Below are 18,684 nucleotides of genomic sequence, written 5' to 3' on the forward strand. Positions count from 1 at the left end.
GTGTAGGTTCATGAAGGATTCCTGGAGAGTAAAGCGCTTGTTTTGAATAGCACCAATTCATCAAATCCATGTGAGAGAAGAAGTATTGACCTAAGGATATATATGCTTTGCTTTCTTCCATTTTTAATTCTCTTGGTCTTCATTCGTGAGCTGAAGAATCTGTTCATGCTCTCATTCCTTGCCAACATTTCCATGGCCGTCAGTCTTGTGATAATTTATCAATACGTTGTTAGGGTAAGTCTAACAAGTTTTCACTGTCATATGTTTCTTAATAAGTAAATTTTTTGTTTACTTTGGAGGTAAAAGTAGTGATGTGTGAAGACCCCTGCTTCACATGTGGCACATAGGAGATAATCAGAACAAGTTGCTTTCCTTTTAGAGCAGTGGTTCTCAACCTTCCTAATGCCACGACCCTTTAATACAGTTCCTCATGTTGTGGTGACACCCAACCATAAAATTATTTTCGTTGCTACTTCATAACTGTAATTTTGCTACTGTTATGAATTATAATGTAAATATCTGATATGCAGGATGTATTTTCATTGTTACAAATTGAACATAATTAAAGCATATGATTAATCACAAAAACAATATGTAATTATGTATTCAACTAGGGACTCAGTGCATGAATTCATGCACCTTAAAAGGAACTGTGGGCCGTGAGGCTGCGGTGGGCACAGGGGTGGGTCTCGGCCCATCCTCCGTACCCCCACCCAGCCCTCCAGCTGCGGCTCCTGGTCCCCTGTCTGCCGGCAGCCCTGCTCCTGCTGCTTCTGCTCCCACATGCTGATGGCGCTGGCCCACTTGCACCTGGGTGTGAGCAGCAGCTACTGCCCGAGCACCCCTCAGGAGCAGCGGGAGGTGAAGCCCTCAGGGGTGATCGGGGTGGCAGCCACTGCTCACACCCACTGCTCACTCCCGCTGATGGCGCTGAGCAGTCAGGGCTGATGCTAGGCACCAGTAGCAGGTACGAGTGGAGCTGGCGCTGGCAGCAGGTGCGAGCACCGGGCAGGACCGTGGCACATGGGAGCAAAGAATTTTCAGTAACCACCAGAGGCTTGCCTGGATGACAGCGACCGGCACCCCTCTTTGGTCTGGCACCCCCTCTCACCTGCTCCACATCCTGCCGCAGCCAACGCCCACCATGTTCCGCGGACACCCCCTGGTGGTCAGCGCACATCATAGCAACTGGTTGTTCAGTTGTTCCGCCTTTTGGTGTATTTGCATATTAGCCTTTTATTATATAGGATATGTGTTTTCCGATGGTCTTAGGCGACCTCTGTGAAAGGGTCATTCAACCCCCAAAGGGGTTGCGACCCACAGGTTGAGAACCACTGTTTTAGAGGATATTGCTGATTGCACCCATGTGTGACCTAGAGGTTTAAAGTACAGGCTTCATAGTTAGATCTGGTATTGAAGCTTGGTAACTGTGCTTCTGGGCTTTATGGTATGGCTTCCAAAGGTAGTAATACTCACCTATTAGAGTTGTGCGATTTAGGGTCACACCTTGGTACACTGCCTAAAAACTTGTTAGTGTTTTGTTTATTCCTTTAAGATTTGATTCAATCACAAGAGATGGGGGTATAGACGTAATTTTATAGTTTTCTTTCACTTCTGAGCCTTTATTTGCTGCTACCACTTCAGTCCACTCACACTGCATTAGTCTGTAACCTCTTTATTGGAACTGTGCAGTTAACCTCAACTGATTCCATTGTTCATAATCTGGGGATTCTTAACCCACTTCCCTTAAAAGAATGTATTCAAGGGATTCTGCAAATCCCTTGAAATTATTTGTAAGATTTAATGAGTTTCTCGCTGTATGTGTGTGCTTTCTCCTGGGTACCTATACAGCTTTCATCTCTCAGATGGGCCAAGGACTCAAGAAAGGTGGAGACTCTTTGTTCTTTCCTGACCCAATCCATCTTGCATATTGCTGCCAAAGCAGTTATTCTGAAATCTCCCAATAGCAGTGATTATAGATTCTCTTATGATGGATGGATATTTCACCCTCCCTCGCCCCCCGAATTCCAAAACCTGTAGGCTCTTTCTTATAGCATGTACAAATGGAAGGGGACAGGCAGGAATATCTTAAGACTTCCTGGAGTTCATGATCCTTAGCTGAACGAGGAAGAGTTAGTGGAGCAGAAAAGGAAGTTCCTTAAATAGAAGGGGCAGTGTGAGCATTGAATAACAGTTTAATGTTATCAGATGATCCAAACACTTTAATACCCTTTTTATTCTGACTCAAGCTTATATTTTTAGTCATGTATCTCCATTAATCACACAATTCTACCTAAGTTTCAAATGTTCTAGACCTCTCTATTTCCCAAATTACCTGTGTGCTTTCACACTTCAATTTCTTAGGCCTTGAATTCCCCTTGCAATCAGATAAGGAAGAGAACACGGTTGGGACTAGGAGAGTAGGGACTAGGAGACTTGGAGTTGCTGGAAGAAGTGGCCATTGTGGAGCCAGAGATCTTGAACAAGATGTGCAGTTTGTAAGTTTTCAGATAGTGAGAGTCGGAACAAGGCTATGAGTCAGGACCAGGTAACCGCAGCCCAAGTCAAGGTATATGCACAAGTAATAAGCTTCATGTCAGCTGTCAGGTCAGAGACTAACACCCTGAAAACGGGGGACCTGGGCTAGGGAGCAGCACAGCATGATGAGGTAGAAAGTCAGAGTCTGGAGCCAGGTGTCTTAGAGACTGAGCCATGAAAATAGAGAAGGAATTTTGTTGACCATCCATAGTAGTTGATAACTGATTAAATGGCTCTCAGTCTCTGAGTATGCTTATATATTTCCTGTTGTGGTAGGATCCATACCCAGTGTGAACAGCCTGGGATTTGCAGATGGAAACAGGTAATAAGGAGCATTTAGCTCAGATGGAATGTGTGGGCATGAGAAAAACAACTGCTTTGGCAGTGGAATCCTAACAGCTTGGCTACATTTAACAGAGGATGCTTCAAGTGCTTATTGAAAGAATTATTCATTTTGTAATGCATATGGGGTGGGGCAAAAGTAGGTTAACATTTGTTCATATGGAAATAACACAATAATGAAATAATAATACAATAATAATATCTGTTTTGGGTACTCAAACTGTAAACCTACTTTTGCCACACCCTGTTCTTGCTGCTGTAAAGCTGGGAAGTGTGTGATTTTGCTCTTTCATTTAAAATTCTTTAAAGTAAGTACAGATGTAACGTGCCTTATTTTTTTTCTTTCTCCAGAATATGCCAGATCCCCACAACCTTCCAATAGTGGCTGGTTGGAAAAAATACCCACTTTTTTTTGGTACTGCTGTATTTGCTTTTGAAGGCATAGGAGTGGTAAGGATTCAGTCTTTATTATTTTTTACAATATTAAATCAACTCAAAGATTTATGTAGTCTAGCTGCATTTAAAATGTATGTTTTTAATATTTCTATTTATTTCTAGAATATGATATGCATTTCTTAGACATATCACTTAAACTCTAATTCTCTTTATCTTAATCTGTAACATGAGGACATTATATTAGATGATTTTTAAAATTTTTATTATGGAAAATTTCAAACATATACAAAATTTAGAGAATAGTATGATGAATTTTTATGTAAGCATAACCTAGTTTAAAAAACCATTAACTCATGGCCAGTTTTGTTTTATCTATATTCCATTTATTCTACCAAGCCTGGATTATATTCAAATCCCAAACATCATATTGTATAGACTAGATGACTTGAAGTGAATTGAAATTGTTATAGTGTTACTCTTTCATAAGAAGAGTCAAATTAGTCAAATCTAATATTAATAGATTTGTGCGTATTATGTTTGTTTTGAAAATAATGTCATTATAAGGGTAATTCCAAGAGATACAGGCATCCTGAGGATTTCAAGACCTTAAATGATTCCTTTCAAGATTCTTCCAGTTTTTTAAAAGCCTGGAATGTGTAGATTTGTGGAAAATAGACTATCGCTCTCTACTCCGTAGCTTATGTTTCATAGTCTGATGGTTTCTTATGGGAGCAAAACTACTTACAAACACCTGTTAATATGAACCACAGACAAAACAGATGTAAAAGACAATTTTACACCATTTCACTTGGGTTTCTGCTTTCTGAATTCTCCTATAGAGAATTCTCACAAGTTCTTGCAGCTCCACTTACCACCGTTACAGGCAGTTTCATTCAGATTTTCATGTCTGTCTTTACCTACTAAGCTTTCGTTAACTGTTGGATATTTACAGTTAAGTGTTTTTTGTGTGTTTTTCTGACATCTCAAATTCAACAACTCCAGATTTTGACACATACTTTCTTAAGCTTTACTTTTTCACTTCCCTATTTCTCTCATTTTACTTTCAATAGCTGAAGCTTGAAACATTGGAATAATTCTTTTCACTCTGTTACTGGTTTCCTCATTCCAGTCAGTAATTAAGGCATGTTGATTCTTCTTCCATGTTTCCCCAAATCTATTCAGTGAGACTTGACACAGAGGGAGGCTTCCTAAATGCTAATTCTAGCTTCACCGGCACTATTCTTGATGGTAGCCCCTTATTTCAGGCCTGAATTATGTCGAGAGCACCCAAGTTGTTCCTTGTCCTCTCTTCTGTTAACCAGTTAATATTTCCATATGGATCTGAAAAATGGAATATTAGAGTTATTATTGCACAGGGTTATTGTGAGGATAATGTGAGATGCTACATGCAAAGCCTTTAGAAAAATGTGTGGTACACTGTAAGCTCTCAGTAAATAATTACTATTATTGTTACTTAGTGTCTTTACAGTATGGTCAAATCATATGGCCAAAGTCTCTGAAGATTTGCCTAAAAACTTAACATTTTAATTAGCCTTTTTTCTTTTCCTTTACTTTTTTACATAATAAAAATTACTTATTCATCTCACTAAATTAACAGACAGTAGATACAGATGGAAAAATATAGAAGCAATTATAGACATGTGTACACATGGGTTGCTCTACGTATGTTTTCTAGTACTGTCTGCTGAGAGGCCCATAAGCAGTGATACCCCAGTAGCAATAAGCACACTGAGCACCCAGATCCTGATTTCTAGATACCATTCTCAACAAAAGAACCAAAGTTCCGTGGAGAAATGGCTGATTCTGGGGTTGAAGCAAGGAAATTCAAGATGAGTCTGGAGCATCTTGTAGTGCCAGGAAATATGGAAGCGCTCAACAAACAAAAGAATGGAGGCAGGTCAACAGGACACAGAAACCAACCTGTTAGAATTTACAATGACCAAAGCTGGAACAATATAAGTAACAAAATAAATAACAGTGTTTTGTATTCATACTCAAAGTATAAATAAATACATGAATCCATACTATTGTAAATTAAATAATTACATAATTTAATCAAATAATTTATGTAACTGCTCCCTCTGCAGGAGGTGTAGCTTAATCCCCCCCTAGTCCCTGGAGTGTGGGCTGGCTGCCTTGAGTGACTTGCTTCCAAGGAACAGAGTAGGATGGGGGGGGGGGGGGGGAGAAAAGACCTTTACAAGCAGAGAAACCTGGCTAGCACTGCCTTAACCAAGTAATCAAAATTAACTTCACCAGTGATAACTCATGTTGATTACAAGTGTGATAAGAAGGGCACTTCATCCCTATGGTAACCTTTTCTAAAACTAAAATCCCAGTCTAGTCAAACATCAGACCTAAATAGAGGGACATCATACTAAATACCTAGCTGATACTCCTCAGAACTATCAAGATAATGAAGAAAAAGGAAAGACTGAGGAACTCTCACAGACCCAAGGAGACCAAGGAGGCTTGGTGACAAAATGCAGTGGGGTGTCCTTGGCGGGATGGACACTGGACCAGGAAAAGGACATGTGGAGAATCTAGTGAAATGCACCAGTGCTGGTTCTTAATTGTTAACAAATGTACTTTGGTTGTGTAAAATGTTAATAAGAGAAAGTGTTGAAATTATTACTTTTTAAACAAACAGGTTTGTCCACTAAGAACTGATTTTAAATTTTTTAAAGAGTTTAAAAATCTGTAGTGATAAAATACTTCAACATTTATAAGTGTTTTAAAGGAAAAAGATTTTCAGATAAACTACAGAAAGATTTATTTGTATATATATGACAAGAAATTAGATGGCTTTAAATGATTTGTATTATTTGCACTCTCTTCTTAGGTCCTTCCACTTGAAAATCAAATGAGAGAATCAAAACGCTTCCCCCTAGCATTGAACATTGGCATGCTAATTGTTACAACTTTGTATGTAACATTAGCTACCTTAGGATATATGTGTTTTCAGGATGAAATCAAAGGCAGCATAACTTTAAATCTTCCTCAAGACGTATGGTAAGTAGCTATGAGTATCTCAATCCTAGTTTGTATATTATATATAGTTTGCCAATATTTGATGATAAAGTTGAATTTTTGGATTTATAGTTTAAACATACGAATTTTTACTGATTTCTTTATTTGTGTAATCTAGAATATTTTTATAATCTTCAGAGGAGACCATCTTTGATTTTACAGGTCTTTTGGGGCTTTTTCAAAAAGATAAAAAATTGTAGATTGTTCCAAAATTGAGTTAAGTATAACAGTAAAACATGGATTCTTTTAATATAGACACTTTAATAAAAAGTTTAACACTTATTCTTACTGCCAAAAATCCAAAACTCCAGTTCCTGATAAAAGAATATAACCTGGCCCTACCTGGTTTGGCTCAGTGGATAGAGCGTTGGCCTGCGGACTGAAGGGTCCCAGGTTCAATTCCAGTCAAAGGCACATGTCCGGGTTTTGGGTTCGATCCTCAGTAGGGGGCGTGCAGGAGGCAGCTGATCAATGTTTCTCTCTCATCATTGATGTTTCTATCTCTCTCTCTCCCTCTCCCTTCCTCTCTCAAAAACAAAAACAAAAACAAAAAAACCATACACACAAAAAACTAAAGATATGTATGCTTTAAATAAATAATATAACCTGTCACTTAGGTACCCCACTATTTTACTGATCAGCTTAATATTGTATATACCCCAAATCTTTTCAGAACACAGAGTACATTATAAATAAATAATGTGTCTTAATAGTCTCTTTAATATTAGAACCATATTCTACTAAATGAAGCAGCATATAGTTCTTTCATTCTTTCAGAGATTGGTTTTTGGAGATTGAAACGAGATATTGGCAAGGATTACCATGCATACTTGTTCCCTTGTTTATAAAATGGAAGATAATCACTTAGTTTTGATAAAGGCAGAGAATACATGCTAAATTGATTTAATTAGTGTCACACTGCTTCTTTACTGCTTGAAACCTTAAATGTTAAATATCTTCTGACTGGCTTCCTGATGAAAGGTTGTCTGCTATTCAGCAATCATTTGAATCCTGGGCCTTTAGTAGTGTCAGAACTAGTGTCAGGATAAATCTATGTAAGAAGCCATTCATGATAGAGGATACCCAGAGTAGTTTCCAGGTTGCACAAGGGGCACACATGTAGTGGGTTTATCTTTTCTGTTAATTATACTTTTACTTTACCTGTAACATATATTTCATAAATATATTTCATTATGAAAGTATGAACAAATGCATGTCTTCTATAAAAAAGATATATATATATAGTTGTTTAGCATTATTTCATTAACTATGTTATAGTTTATTATATAATTGTTTCCTTCAAATGTGTTTTTTTGTTAATCTATACTAATTAAAGGCTAATATGCTAATTAGACCGGGAGACCTTCTGGATGTCCTTCCGGACAAAGCCATGGTGGCAGGGCCGAGGCAGAAGTGGTTAGGGGCGATCGGGCCAGGAGGGGAGGGCAGTTGGGGGTGATCAGGCCGGTCGGGGGGCAGTTGGGGGTGAGCAGGCTGGCAGGAGGGGCAGTTGGGGGCCATCAGGCCAGCATGGGGGGGGCAGTTGGCAGCTAGAAGGCCAGCGGGGGGGGGGGCAGTTGGGGGCGAGCAGGCTGGCAGACAGAGTGGTTAGGGGTGATCAGGCAGGCAGGCAGGTGAGCAGTTAGGAGCCAGTGGTCCTGGATTGCATCCCCCAAGGGGTCCCAGATTAGAGAGGGTGCAGGCCAGGCTGAGGAACACCCCCCCCCCCCCGCCCCTGTACACAAATTTCATGCACCGGGCCACTAGTAATTTAATATGGACTAGAAGTTTATAGTTTAATATAAGAGAATTAAGGCCAAAAATTATGGTAGTATAGTCTTTTCAAATACTATACAATAAGCATGTCAAACTTGTGGCCCATGGGCCACATGCCTTGTTTGTTTGGCCTGTGTTAGCCTTTGAGTTTGACATGCTTGCTATACAATATCTAGAAAGTAGAATGGCATTTTCCCCACATAGAATATTTAGACTAAATCTTAAAAATAATTTTATAAATAAATTAGGTAAGTTTAAAAAACTTACTGTTTTTATTGCTTTCAGAGAGGGGAAGGGAGGAGGAGAGAGACAGAAACATCAATTATGAGAGAGAATCGTTGGTTGGCTTCCTCCTGCATGCCCCCTACTGGGGATCAAGCCTGCAACCTGGGCATGCGCCCTGACCAAGAATGGAACTGTGACCTACTTGGTTCATATGTCAACACTCAACCACTGAGCCACACTGGTGGGGCTAGGCAAGTAATTTTGATGTCAAATATAAAACATATGTGGAACAATCTTAATTGTTTCCTACTTTTAGTCAGAAAAGTTTTTAAAGAAAATCTTAAGGGAGAAGGGACTGAAGTGGGAATGTGCATGCTCATCAAGTTAAGGTGTTCCTGACCTCAGGAAGTTTACAACATGGTGAAGGAACAGTGAGCAGAAATAAGTAGGGAATGCTTTTGGTACTCACAGTTTACTCCGGACGGGGGTGATACTGTCCCTGCAGTAGCTCTAGTTGATCCTTCTCCTTTTCTGCATCCCCCTTCTCACTCTCCCCTCTCTAATAAGAATGGAACTAATTGCAAGTCTTCATGAAAAAGGGACTATTAGATCATAGTTCCTATTCAAGAGAGCCTAGCTCGATACCTGCTTTTCATTTAGAGGAATGCCTAGGGCAAGTATGGTAAGGCACAAACTCTGGGAAAAACAGGAAAGGAAGTCAAGATAAATATTCTCCTTTAGAGAACTATTGAGTAATTTCTTTGCATTGTGGAGATATAATGGCTTTTGTGGCCTGTAGTTACTTTTTTTTTTTTTAATCCTCACCTGAGGATATTTTTCCATTGATTTTTAGAGAGTGGAAGAGAGGGAAAGATAGAAATATCAATGTGAGAGAAACACATTAATTGGTTGCCTCCTGTATGTGTCCCGACCAGGGCCCGGGCTGGGGGAGGAGCCTGCAGCCGAGGTACATGCCCTTGACCAGAATCGAACCCCATACCCTTCGGTCCACAGGCCAACGTTCTATCAACTGAGCCAAACCAGCTAGGGCAAGTAGTTATTTCTTTATGGTCTCTGCAGCTGGGGCAGTTAAAATAATAGCCACTGGAGAGGAGATGCTTGTCTTTTAATAGTGATAGCCTTCTGTAAAATAAGTTTGAACTAGAATAGTCAGGGATTATACCTAAGATTCCTTTCTTGACTTACTGTGTATGTCTCTTTGTCCCTTCCCTCCCTGTGCTTCAGGTCATGGGCCTCAGAAGTTAGAGAATGTTCAGTATACTCTGTTGGCTGAGTAGAAAGCCCAGCCACAAGAGCCTAGGGAACCAATAGCTGCTAGCTGTGTGAGATGGAATTAGAAAGCGCCTCAGGATAAAGCAAGTGTGAATTAGAGAGGCTCTAACTCAGTGGTTCTCAACCTTGGCTGCACATTAGAATCACCTGGGAATCTTTTTAAAATCCTGATTTCTGGGCCTCATCCTCCGGAAATTCTGTTTCTTTGTTATGGGGTGAGGCCACAACATTAGTAACAAAGAAACAGAATTTCCAGAGGATGAGGCCCAGAAATCAGGATTTTAAAAAGATTCCCAGGTGATTCTAATGTGCAGCCAAGGTTGAGAACCACTGCTCTAACCTATTACACCCTTACTCTTGCTAAGGTGTCATCTTTTCAAACTACAGTGGGGCCTTGACTTATGAGTGTCCCGACTAACGAGTTTTTTGAGATACCAGCTGTCTCTCCACCGATTTTTTGCATTGAGTTAGTTGATAGAGTAATTTGAGTTAACAGCTCCTTAACGAGCTCGGTCTTGGAACGAATTAAACTCGTAAGTCAAGGCCCCACTGTAGTTATGAGTAATATTGTTCAATGTATCGCATTTAGCTTTTAGAGTAAAGAGTATTTTAATAATGACAATGAAGTAAATCCACAATTTCGAGCTAGAACATCACAGTGGGGCCTCTCCCATGTTTATAATGCATCTCCACAATCTTAGCGCATTGCTCAGCATTTAGGAGGCACTCAGTAAAGTTTGTTAAGTAGTATTCCTGTTACTTGATAGCATAACCAAGGCACCACCACTAGTCCTAGTTGAGTGATGTTTTAGCAGTGTTTTCCCAAAATTTCCACTAAAGTAACCCCAAGTAGCAGAGGAGAGAAAGCAAGCATCCCCTTGGGAGTTTTGGGGGCAGTGTCCTAAATAGCCCGCCTCAAGCATAGCATCCATTCATGCTGTTTGAAAAAATACACCTTTCACATTCTAGTTCATAATCTCTAAGTTGCTTTTTATATTAAAATAATTCCTCCTCAAAAGAACCTTTGAGTAAAGCTGATGCTTCAGAGCCATGCTCCACATTTAGCCTAGAGCTGTGAGAGCCCCTGAGCGGGAGGTGAAATTACAGGCGCAGGGCAGTTGCACGCAGAACACAGGGAATGATGACCCTCTTGATACTGGATTTCAAAAATAGATACAGATAAAGTCACGATAACAACAGTAACAGACTATAAAATGATGTTTCTTTTCATCTGGATTGAAATTTTCACATCACTTTATGTAGATTCTGTTCTTTCACACAATTGGTCTCAGGTTTTAACATGTTACAATGTATTATTTCAACTTAAAGAAATCTCCTTTCCAACAAGGAGACTGAAGTAGGAGAAGTTTGTGTGAGATTAGTCTGAAGAAAAAATGGGGATGTGGAGTTAGGCGATTAACAGCAGAGACTTTAAAAGCACAGTATTGCTTTTTGAGTTTGTGTTTGAAAGTGAATGTCATGTTCTTATTCTCTTTAATATTAGAACCACATTCTGCTATCAGTGGTTCTCAACCTTCTGGCCCTTTAAATACAGTTCCTCATGTTGTGACCCAACCATAAAATTATTTTTGTTGCTACTTCATAACTGTAATGCTGCTACTGTTATGAATCGTAATGTAAATATCTGATATGCAAGATGGTCTTAGGCGACCCCTGTGAAAGGGTCGTTCGACCGCCAAAGGGGTTGCGACCCACAGGTTGAGAACCGCTGTGCTAGATGAAGCAGTATACAGGGCTTTTCCTTCTTTCAGATACTAGTTTTTGGAGTGACTGGATTTCATATTCTCTAACTCCTCTAGCAGTAATTTATGGAATTTAAATAAGACGATGCAGATTTCTAGCTTATGTTGGTGTGGAGACGATGGTAATCATTGAGTATGGGTGATGTAATAATTTCTCCAGAGGACTTAAAATAGCAAATAGTGTTTATTTGGGTTCTGTATTACTGTGTCCTCTTGAGTTATGGTGTGTACATAATGGGAACAAACATCTTTTTGTTGTTTGTTTCATTTGTTCAGTTTTTGTCTTGCTTTCTTTTTGTCAGTCTGAAACACAAGGTCTGTTCTATCACAGTTACTGTGCCTGTTTATTTGGCTTTAGTTAGTGGCTTTTTAAAACTACAACCCATAGTGAGAAAGGAAAATATGGTTTATAGAAAAATGCCTATAGGAATAAGTGTATATGTATCTGTATGTGTATGTGTTTTTGTGGTGCTTTCCTTCCACACACATAAAAATTGAAATAAGGGAAAGGTTAAATAAAAACCATTAGTTATTCTGCATACAATGTCCCCTGATATTCTCAGTTCCTGTCTGTACATTAGGAATCCATTCAATTGATATCATAACTCACTAAAAAAAGTCATGATTAGAATCTGAAAAATACTGGCCTAGAATAAATTCACATTTTACTCATTAAATCAGCACACATAGCAGTTCTACTAAGAAATATTAAGGGTATTTGATTTTCATACAAACATTGAAAACCAGTAAGGTGGCTGCTGGTGTTTCACATGTGGTACCTTGGTGAAGCATGTACTGGATAGGAAAATCAATCCAAAAATAGGGAAGTGATGAGGCAGGCCTTTTAATTTATTAAGATAATTAAACTGTTAGTTCATCCCCCCCAAAAAACAGAACAAACCCAAAGTCTAAGCCCATGTTATAGCATACAGGAGCCAGAAGTCTGAATATTCTGGGAAATAAAGCTGATGGGTAGTGAGTGACAGGTAATCAAGTTATGTCTTAATTGATCCAGGCAATCAAGGGGTTGAACTCTGAGGAGTTTATAACCTAACATAAAAATTTTTAGGCAGGCATGGACTCAGCAAGAGGCACAATAAATAGAGAAATAAATTTAAGGAAACTGGAAAAAGATGATTCATATATTCTGGACTATTCCTTCTGTCCTCTCCTTCACAAATTCTTAATAATCTTTCTCCAATATTAAGGTTGCCTATAATTAAGAACCCTGGCCCAAACTGCCTCTGCCTTTCCTCATTGTAATGACTATTATTAACTGCTAGAGGCCCAGTGCACGAATTCATGCACCAGTGGGGTCCCTTGGCCTGGCCTGTGGGATCGGGCTGAAATGACTCTCCTACATCCCCTGAGGGTTCCAGATTGTGAGAGTGCACCAGCCAGGCCAAGGGACCCCACCAGTGCATGATTGGGGCTGGGGAGGGATGCAGGAGGTTGGCCAGCCGGGGAGGGACCGCAGGAGGCTCCAGGGCGTGGTGTCTGGCCCATCTCACTCAGTCCCCCAGTAGCAAGCTAACCTACCAGTCAGAGTGTCTGCACCCTGGTGGTCAGTGCATGTCATAGTGACTGGTTGACCAGTCGACTGTCTGCCCCCTGGTGGTCAGTGTATGTCATAGTGAGCGGTTGAGCAACCTTAGCATATCATTAGCATATTACTCTTTGATTGGTTGAACAGACGACTGAACGACCAGACACTTAGCGTATTAGGCTTTTATTATATAGGATATTAAATTCAAAATGAAGGGTATCTATCAAATTCATTTATCTAGCAGATAAAGGGATTGGCAAAAGTAGGCTTACAGTTGTGAGTACATGAAACAGTGTACTTTTGTATTATTTATGATAGTATAATTATTGTATTAACTGTAAGCCTACTTTGGCCTACTAATCCTATATTTATTGTATGCCTTTTGTGTACTGGGCACTGTTACAGGCACTAGAGATACAGTGGTGAACAGATAAAAATCTCTTTCTCATAATGCTACATTCTAGTGAATATGCTATAAAAGTTTAGTGGTTCAAAGCATTCAATCCAGTGATGAATACTAGATAACCCTAGTTGTCTTATTTTTTAGCTGAGAATGAAATGAGGTTCTTGATAAGGATTGAAGCTAGTCCTCATAAACACTTCTTTTCTGCTTAACAGAGCTACCGGTAAACCCAAGATTCTTAATCTGTGTATCATGAAGGGTCTAAGAGGGACAGTGAGTTATCAACTCTTTCCAGGGGTAGCTTCTGTATGCAGCCTTGAGAGAAAGAATCAGTCAACAACTTATTTCCTAGATTAGCTTTAAAAATTTTTTAATATATTCATACCTGTAAATTAAGATTAAGTATTGATTTTTTTAACCAGTGTGGGGAAAGAATAGAAGCATTGCCAGTCTTGAAATCTTGTGTTTTCAAAACTAATGCTTTTACTGGACAATTTTTAGTTGTTCCCCCACCCCAAAATCTGATTTCATATATTGACTAAAAAACAATTATTTAAAAAATAGATTTCTGCTCTTTACTCAGATATGAAGTCATTTTGCTGCCAGCATAACATTTTGTTTTCAAGCAAGAATCATTTTATTTATTTTTTTAAAATATTTTTTATTGACTTTCAGACAGTGAAGAAAGGAGAGGGAGAGAGAGGGAAACAGAGAGAAACATCAGTGTGAGAGGGAAACATCGATTGGCTGTCTCCTGTACACCCCCTCTACTGGGGATCAAGCCCGCAACCTGGGCATGTGCCCTGACCAGGAATCAAACCAGCAACCTTTCGTTGCACAGGACGACGCCCAACCAACTGACCCACACTGGCCAAGGCCATTTTATTCTTTGAAGTATTTTATTTGTGATATTGAATGGGTATAGTTTCTAAAAATTACCTGTTCATACCCATTTTTATTAATATTAATTTCATATTTAATAAGTATCATTAAGTGCATTGGGGGGGGGTATACAGAGAAGAATAAAACATAGTCTCTAACTTTCAAGAACGTTTAATGTACACTACACATTACTTACAAGTGGTTTGATGTTCTTATATGACCTCAAACAAATTCCTGATTTCAAGAACATTTTTTATCCTTTGTCTAGATAGTTCAATGGGTATATTCTTATATGGACCCTTACCATAGATGCTCACTTAACACCAAAATGAGAACAAAATTTGAGTAGAGAAAAATAGTTAAGAGTGATTGAAAATATAGATGTCAAACATAAAAATTAATGGATTCTTGAAAACAGAAAACAAGCAGAAGTGGAACAATTGATTCTAAAAGACTGAAGTGTTTTTCTTAAACACTCTTATTTCTATGTTACTGTTCTTTGGATGATGATGTGCTAGTACACCCACTTTCAAAAGAGCCAAACCATTGTATTTTCCCATTTTGATTCTGTACAACACCAAAATTATAGTAGTTGCATAAAATGAATATTATTAAATGGTATTCATAATCAGATTCTTAGCCTGTACAGCTTACTATATATCAGTAGAAAAGTAATTATACTCATATGCATAATGATGTATTTTAAAATACATTGTTAACCATATTTTAAAAACATGTAAGTTAAAAGATAATTAGAAAAAAAAGGAATGTCCTAATAAACTAATAAGAACATTCAGTTCTCACAATTACATTTCAGAGCATATGAAGCAGGCATCTTTCACTTATTTTATTTAACTAATTTGATGATTTTGTGTATAAACTTTAAACCTCAAGCTGAGAAATATATCCTGAGATCATTTTAAAGTTAATGATTTATTGTTACCAGCCTTAAGGAGTTCCTTCTTTCCTCAACTATGCTGTTTGCAGTGTTTTCACATCTATTTCTGCTCAGCTTTTTTTCCTTCCTCTTGATGAATACGTTCTAGGGGGAAACTTACTGAAGTCTTTCTTGATTGGCTACAGTTGAGAGAACTGTTCATAATCTTGACTGCTCTGAGTCTTAAGACATCAGAAATAAGCTGAAAGCCTAATTAATGTTGAGGCTTTCTTCACCAAAAGTGGGATATTTTATATTCCTTTAAAATGAATGCATGCATTTTTCCTAAGAAAGAAATATAGTACTCTTCCCTATGCATAGGCCTCTTAGGGGGGAAAGTGGACGTCTTAAGGGAAGATTGTGGTGTTAATGACATTTCTACTTAAAGGGGACGAACGTCAGTCATTACCCCTAGTGCTGCCGCTCATTCGATCCAGTCTCCTCTCCAGTTTCTTTCTTACAAAATAAGAGTAATTGGGTTTTTCTTTTGATTGTTATAAAATATTCAGAATTTCAAAAAATACAACACATAATTTTATTCCTTATAACCCAAGGGAGTAGGTTCTACAGTGATCCTCTGAGTCCTACAATTCTATATATTCTCTGTCATTAACATTTAAAATAATCTTTTGCCAGATAAAATGAATTTTCCAATTTATTAAGACAATGCATGTTGAGTTTTGATGGGAGGCTATCTACAATATAGAAATCTAAAGATGTTTATAAAACTGAACATTGCTGTGCTCTTTTGAAGCACTGGGCATAAAAAAATAAGTTTATTTGGAAAAAACAATAACTAACCCAAATTTATTTCCCTTACTAATGCAACTTTAAAATAGGTAAAACTCCTATATAATCTGGACAAGTTTGCAAGTTGAAACCATTTAGGTGGCCTCTTTTTAGACTTAAGAATGATGACATTTCTGCAACCAATGACATACCTACCAAGATTTTCAAACAAGGAGAACTGTATAACTCAGAGTTATATCTGAAGTTTTTCTTCTATATATAAATGTCTGAGATCTCAAAGGCATACAATATGGTAAATTTTTAAAAAGAAAGTTGTAAAAACATTAGCTCTTCCTGGGGCTTAGCCTAACCTTCAGAACATTGGCTTAGCCTAACATAACATCTTTACAGCAGTATTTCACAGATCTTCGCATGCCACTCTTTCGTAGGTTTGTCAGAATGAATCGTCCACCTATTGTCTAGAAATTTAAAGATCAGCTGGCCTTTTTTTTAAATCCTCACCCTAGGATATATTATTTATTTTAGAGGGAGGGAGGGAGAGAGAAAGAGAAAGATTGATTTGAGAGAGAAACATTGATTAGTTGCCTCCCATATTCACTCCAACTGGGAATCTAACCCACAACCTTTTGGTAAATGGGACAATACTCCAACCAACTGAGCTACATTGGCCATGGTCAGTGGGCCTTTTTTTAAATTTTTTTTTAAATCATAAGCATTTAATTAGTAATATACTGGCCTTAATTTGTGTTGGATTTCTTGTCTAAACATTAAAAATGAAAGAAAGCTAGATTCATTCTAAGATGACAATGTGAATGAATCTCGAAGTTCATTTTGCTAAGTGAAATAAGCTAGACAAAGACAAATACTGCATGGCATCACTTATACGTGAAGTCTGAAAAAATGTACAGTTCATATGAGAGTAGATTGGTTCCCAGGGGCTGGTGGAAAGAAGAAAGCTCAGTAAAACTTAGTTTTAAGATAAATAAGGTCTGAGGATGTATTGTATAATGTAGTGACTATAGTTGATAATACTGAATTGTATGATTGAAATTTGCCAAGACAGTAGAACCAAAGTGTTCTAAATAAATAAAGTAAGTAAGTAAGTAAATATGGGAGGTGATGGGTCTGTTAATTAACTTGCTTGTGGGTATCTTTTCACCATGTGTATGCATCTCAAATTATCACATAAATTTTAAATATATTACAGTCTTATTTTTTTATGTTGTACCTCAATAAAGCTGGGAAAAAAATGACTAAATTTTGAATTTTTTTTTGACAGGTTATATCAGTCAGTGAAAATTCTATATTCCTTTGGCATCTTTGTGACATATTCCATTCAGTTCTACGTTCCAGCAGAGATCATTATCCCTGTGATCACATCCAAATTTCAGGCTAAGTGGAAGCAAATCTGTGAATTTGTGATAAGATCCATCTTGGTTAGTATTACTTGTAAGTATCACTACATATTTATATCATAACAGTTTTTCATTGTTGAATTTCATGTACTGAAGCAACTTCAAGTATACTTTTAAATATTTTTGAACAATTTTATTCACCTAGCTGGGATACTTGTTGGTTTAAAATTTTATTATTCTACATAAGAAAAAACACAACCAGATACTATCATACTTAGAAGAACTAATCAAAGTATTATTTTGAAAATGATATCAGTGATGATTAAAATATAAGTATATTTAAATAAAATGCATAAGGGATCCCTTATATTGTTGATAGACATTTTACTATGGTTCTAGTTTTCCTCCGGTTTTTTCCCTGCTAACTTTTATATATTGAACAGTTAAATTCTCCATGAATATTTATGGGAATGGGCTTTGTTTTTATCTTTAATAATTTCAGTGGGTTATTTTACTTATTATTTGAGGGTACATAATGTGTTATCAAGGTTTTGCACTGGAAAATGCTTTTACAAGTATTCATAAAGGAGACTTATGACAGGGAGTTAGGTATAATGGAGAATGTGAGTTGTAGAGTCACACTAACCTGATGGTTCAAACTCAGGCCTACCACTTCCTTGCAGACCATCTTTGTTTTAGTTTTTTGAGGAATCTCCATACTGTTTTCCATAGTGGCTGCTCCAATTTCCGGACGCACCAGTGGTGCACAAGAGTTCTTTTTCCTCCACATTCTCACCAACACTTGTTATTTGTTGACTTTATGATAATACCCATTCCGACTGGTGTGAAGTGGTATCTCATTGTGTTTTTCATTTGCATTTCTCTGATGATTAGTGACATTGAGTACCTTTTCATATGTCTGCTGGCTATCTGTATGTCTTCTTTGGAGAAATGTCTCTTCATATTCTCTGTCCATTTTTTTATTGGATTATTCATATTTTTATTGAGTTGTGTGAGTTCCTTATATATTTTGGATATATCAACCTATTATTCTATATATCATTTGCAAATGTATTCTCCCATTCAGTAAGTTGTCTTTTTGTTTTGCTAGTTTCCTTTGCTGTTCAGAAGCTTTTTAGTTTGATGAAGTACCATTTGTTTTACTTTTGTTTACCTTGCTTGAGGAGACATATCCAGAAATATATTACTAAGACTGGTATCAAATAGTTTGCTACCTATGGTTTCTTTTGGGAGTTTGATGGTTTTAGGTCTTATGTTTAAGCCCTTAATCCATTTTGAGTTTTATTGTTGTATATGGTGTAAGAGAGTAGTCTAGTATTCCCAACAACCTTGTTGACAAGACTATCATTTCTCTACTATAGATTCTTCCTTTTTTTCTTGTGGATTGACCATATAAGTGAGGGTTT

General features: G+C 37.7%; 1 protein-coding gene across 4 annotated transcripts in view; it reads left to right on the plus strand.

Annotated features, from left to right (window-relative positions):
• Positions 1–18,684, plus strand: part of SLC36A4 (solute carrier family 36 member 4) — a 50,644-nt gene that overhangs the window by 20,740 nt on the left and 11,220 nt on the right. For 3 of the 4 annotated variants that reach the window (XM_059708160.1, XM_059708163.1, XM_059708162.1), the window contains 4 exons: positions 7–234; positions 3,232–3,330; positions 6,140–6,309; positions 17,182–17,351. In XM_059708160.1, coding sequence (XP_059564143.1) covers positions 7–234; positions 3,232–3,330; positions 6,140–6,309; positions 17,182–17,351 — 667 coding nt within the window. The remainder of the gene's footprint in view (positions 1–6; positions 235–3,231; positions 3,331–6,139; positions 6,310–17,181; positions 17,352–18,684) is intronic. The other variant, XM_059708161.1, reaches the window with a different exon arrangement.

The sequence above is a fragment of the Myotis daubentonii genome, chromosome 9, assembly GCF_963259705.1.
Source record: "Myotis daubentonii chromosome 9, mMyoDau2.1, whole genome shotgun sequence".
Classification (NCBI taxonomy): Eukaryota; Metazoa; Chordata; class Mammalia; order Chiroptera; family Vespertilionidae; genus Myotis; species Myotis daubentonii.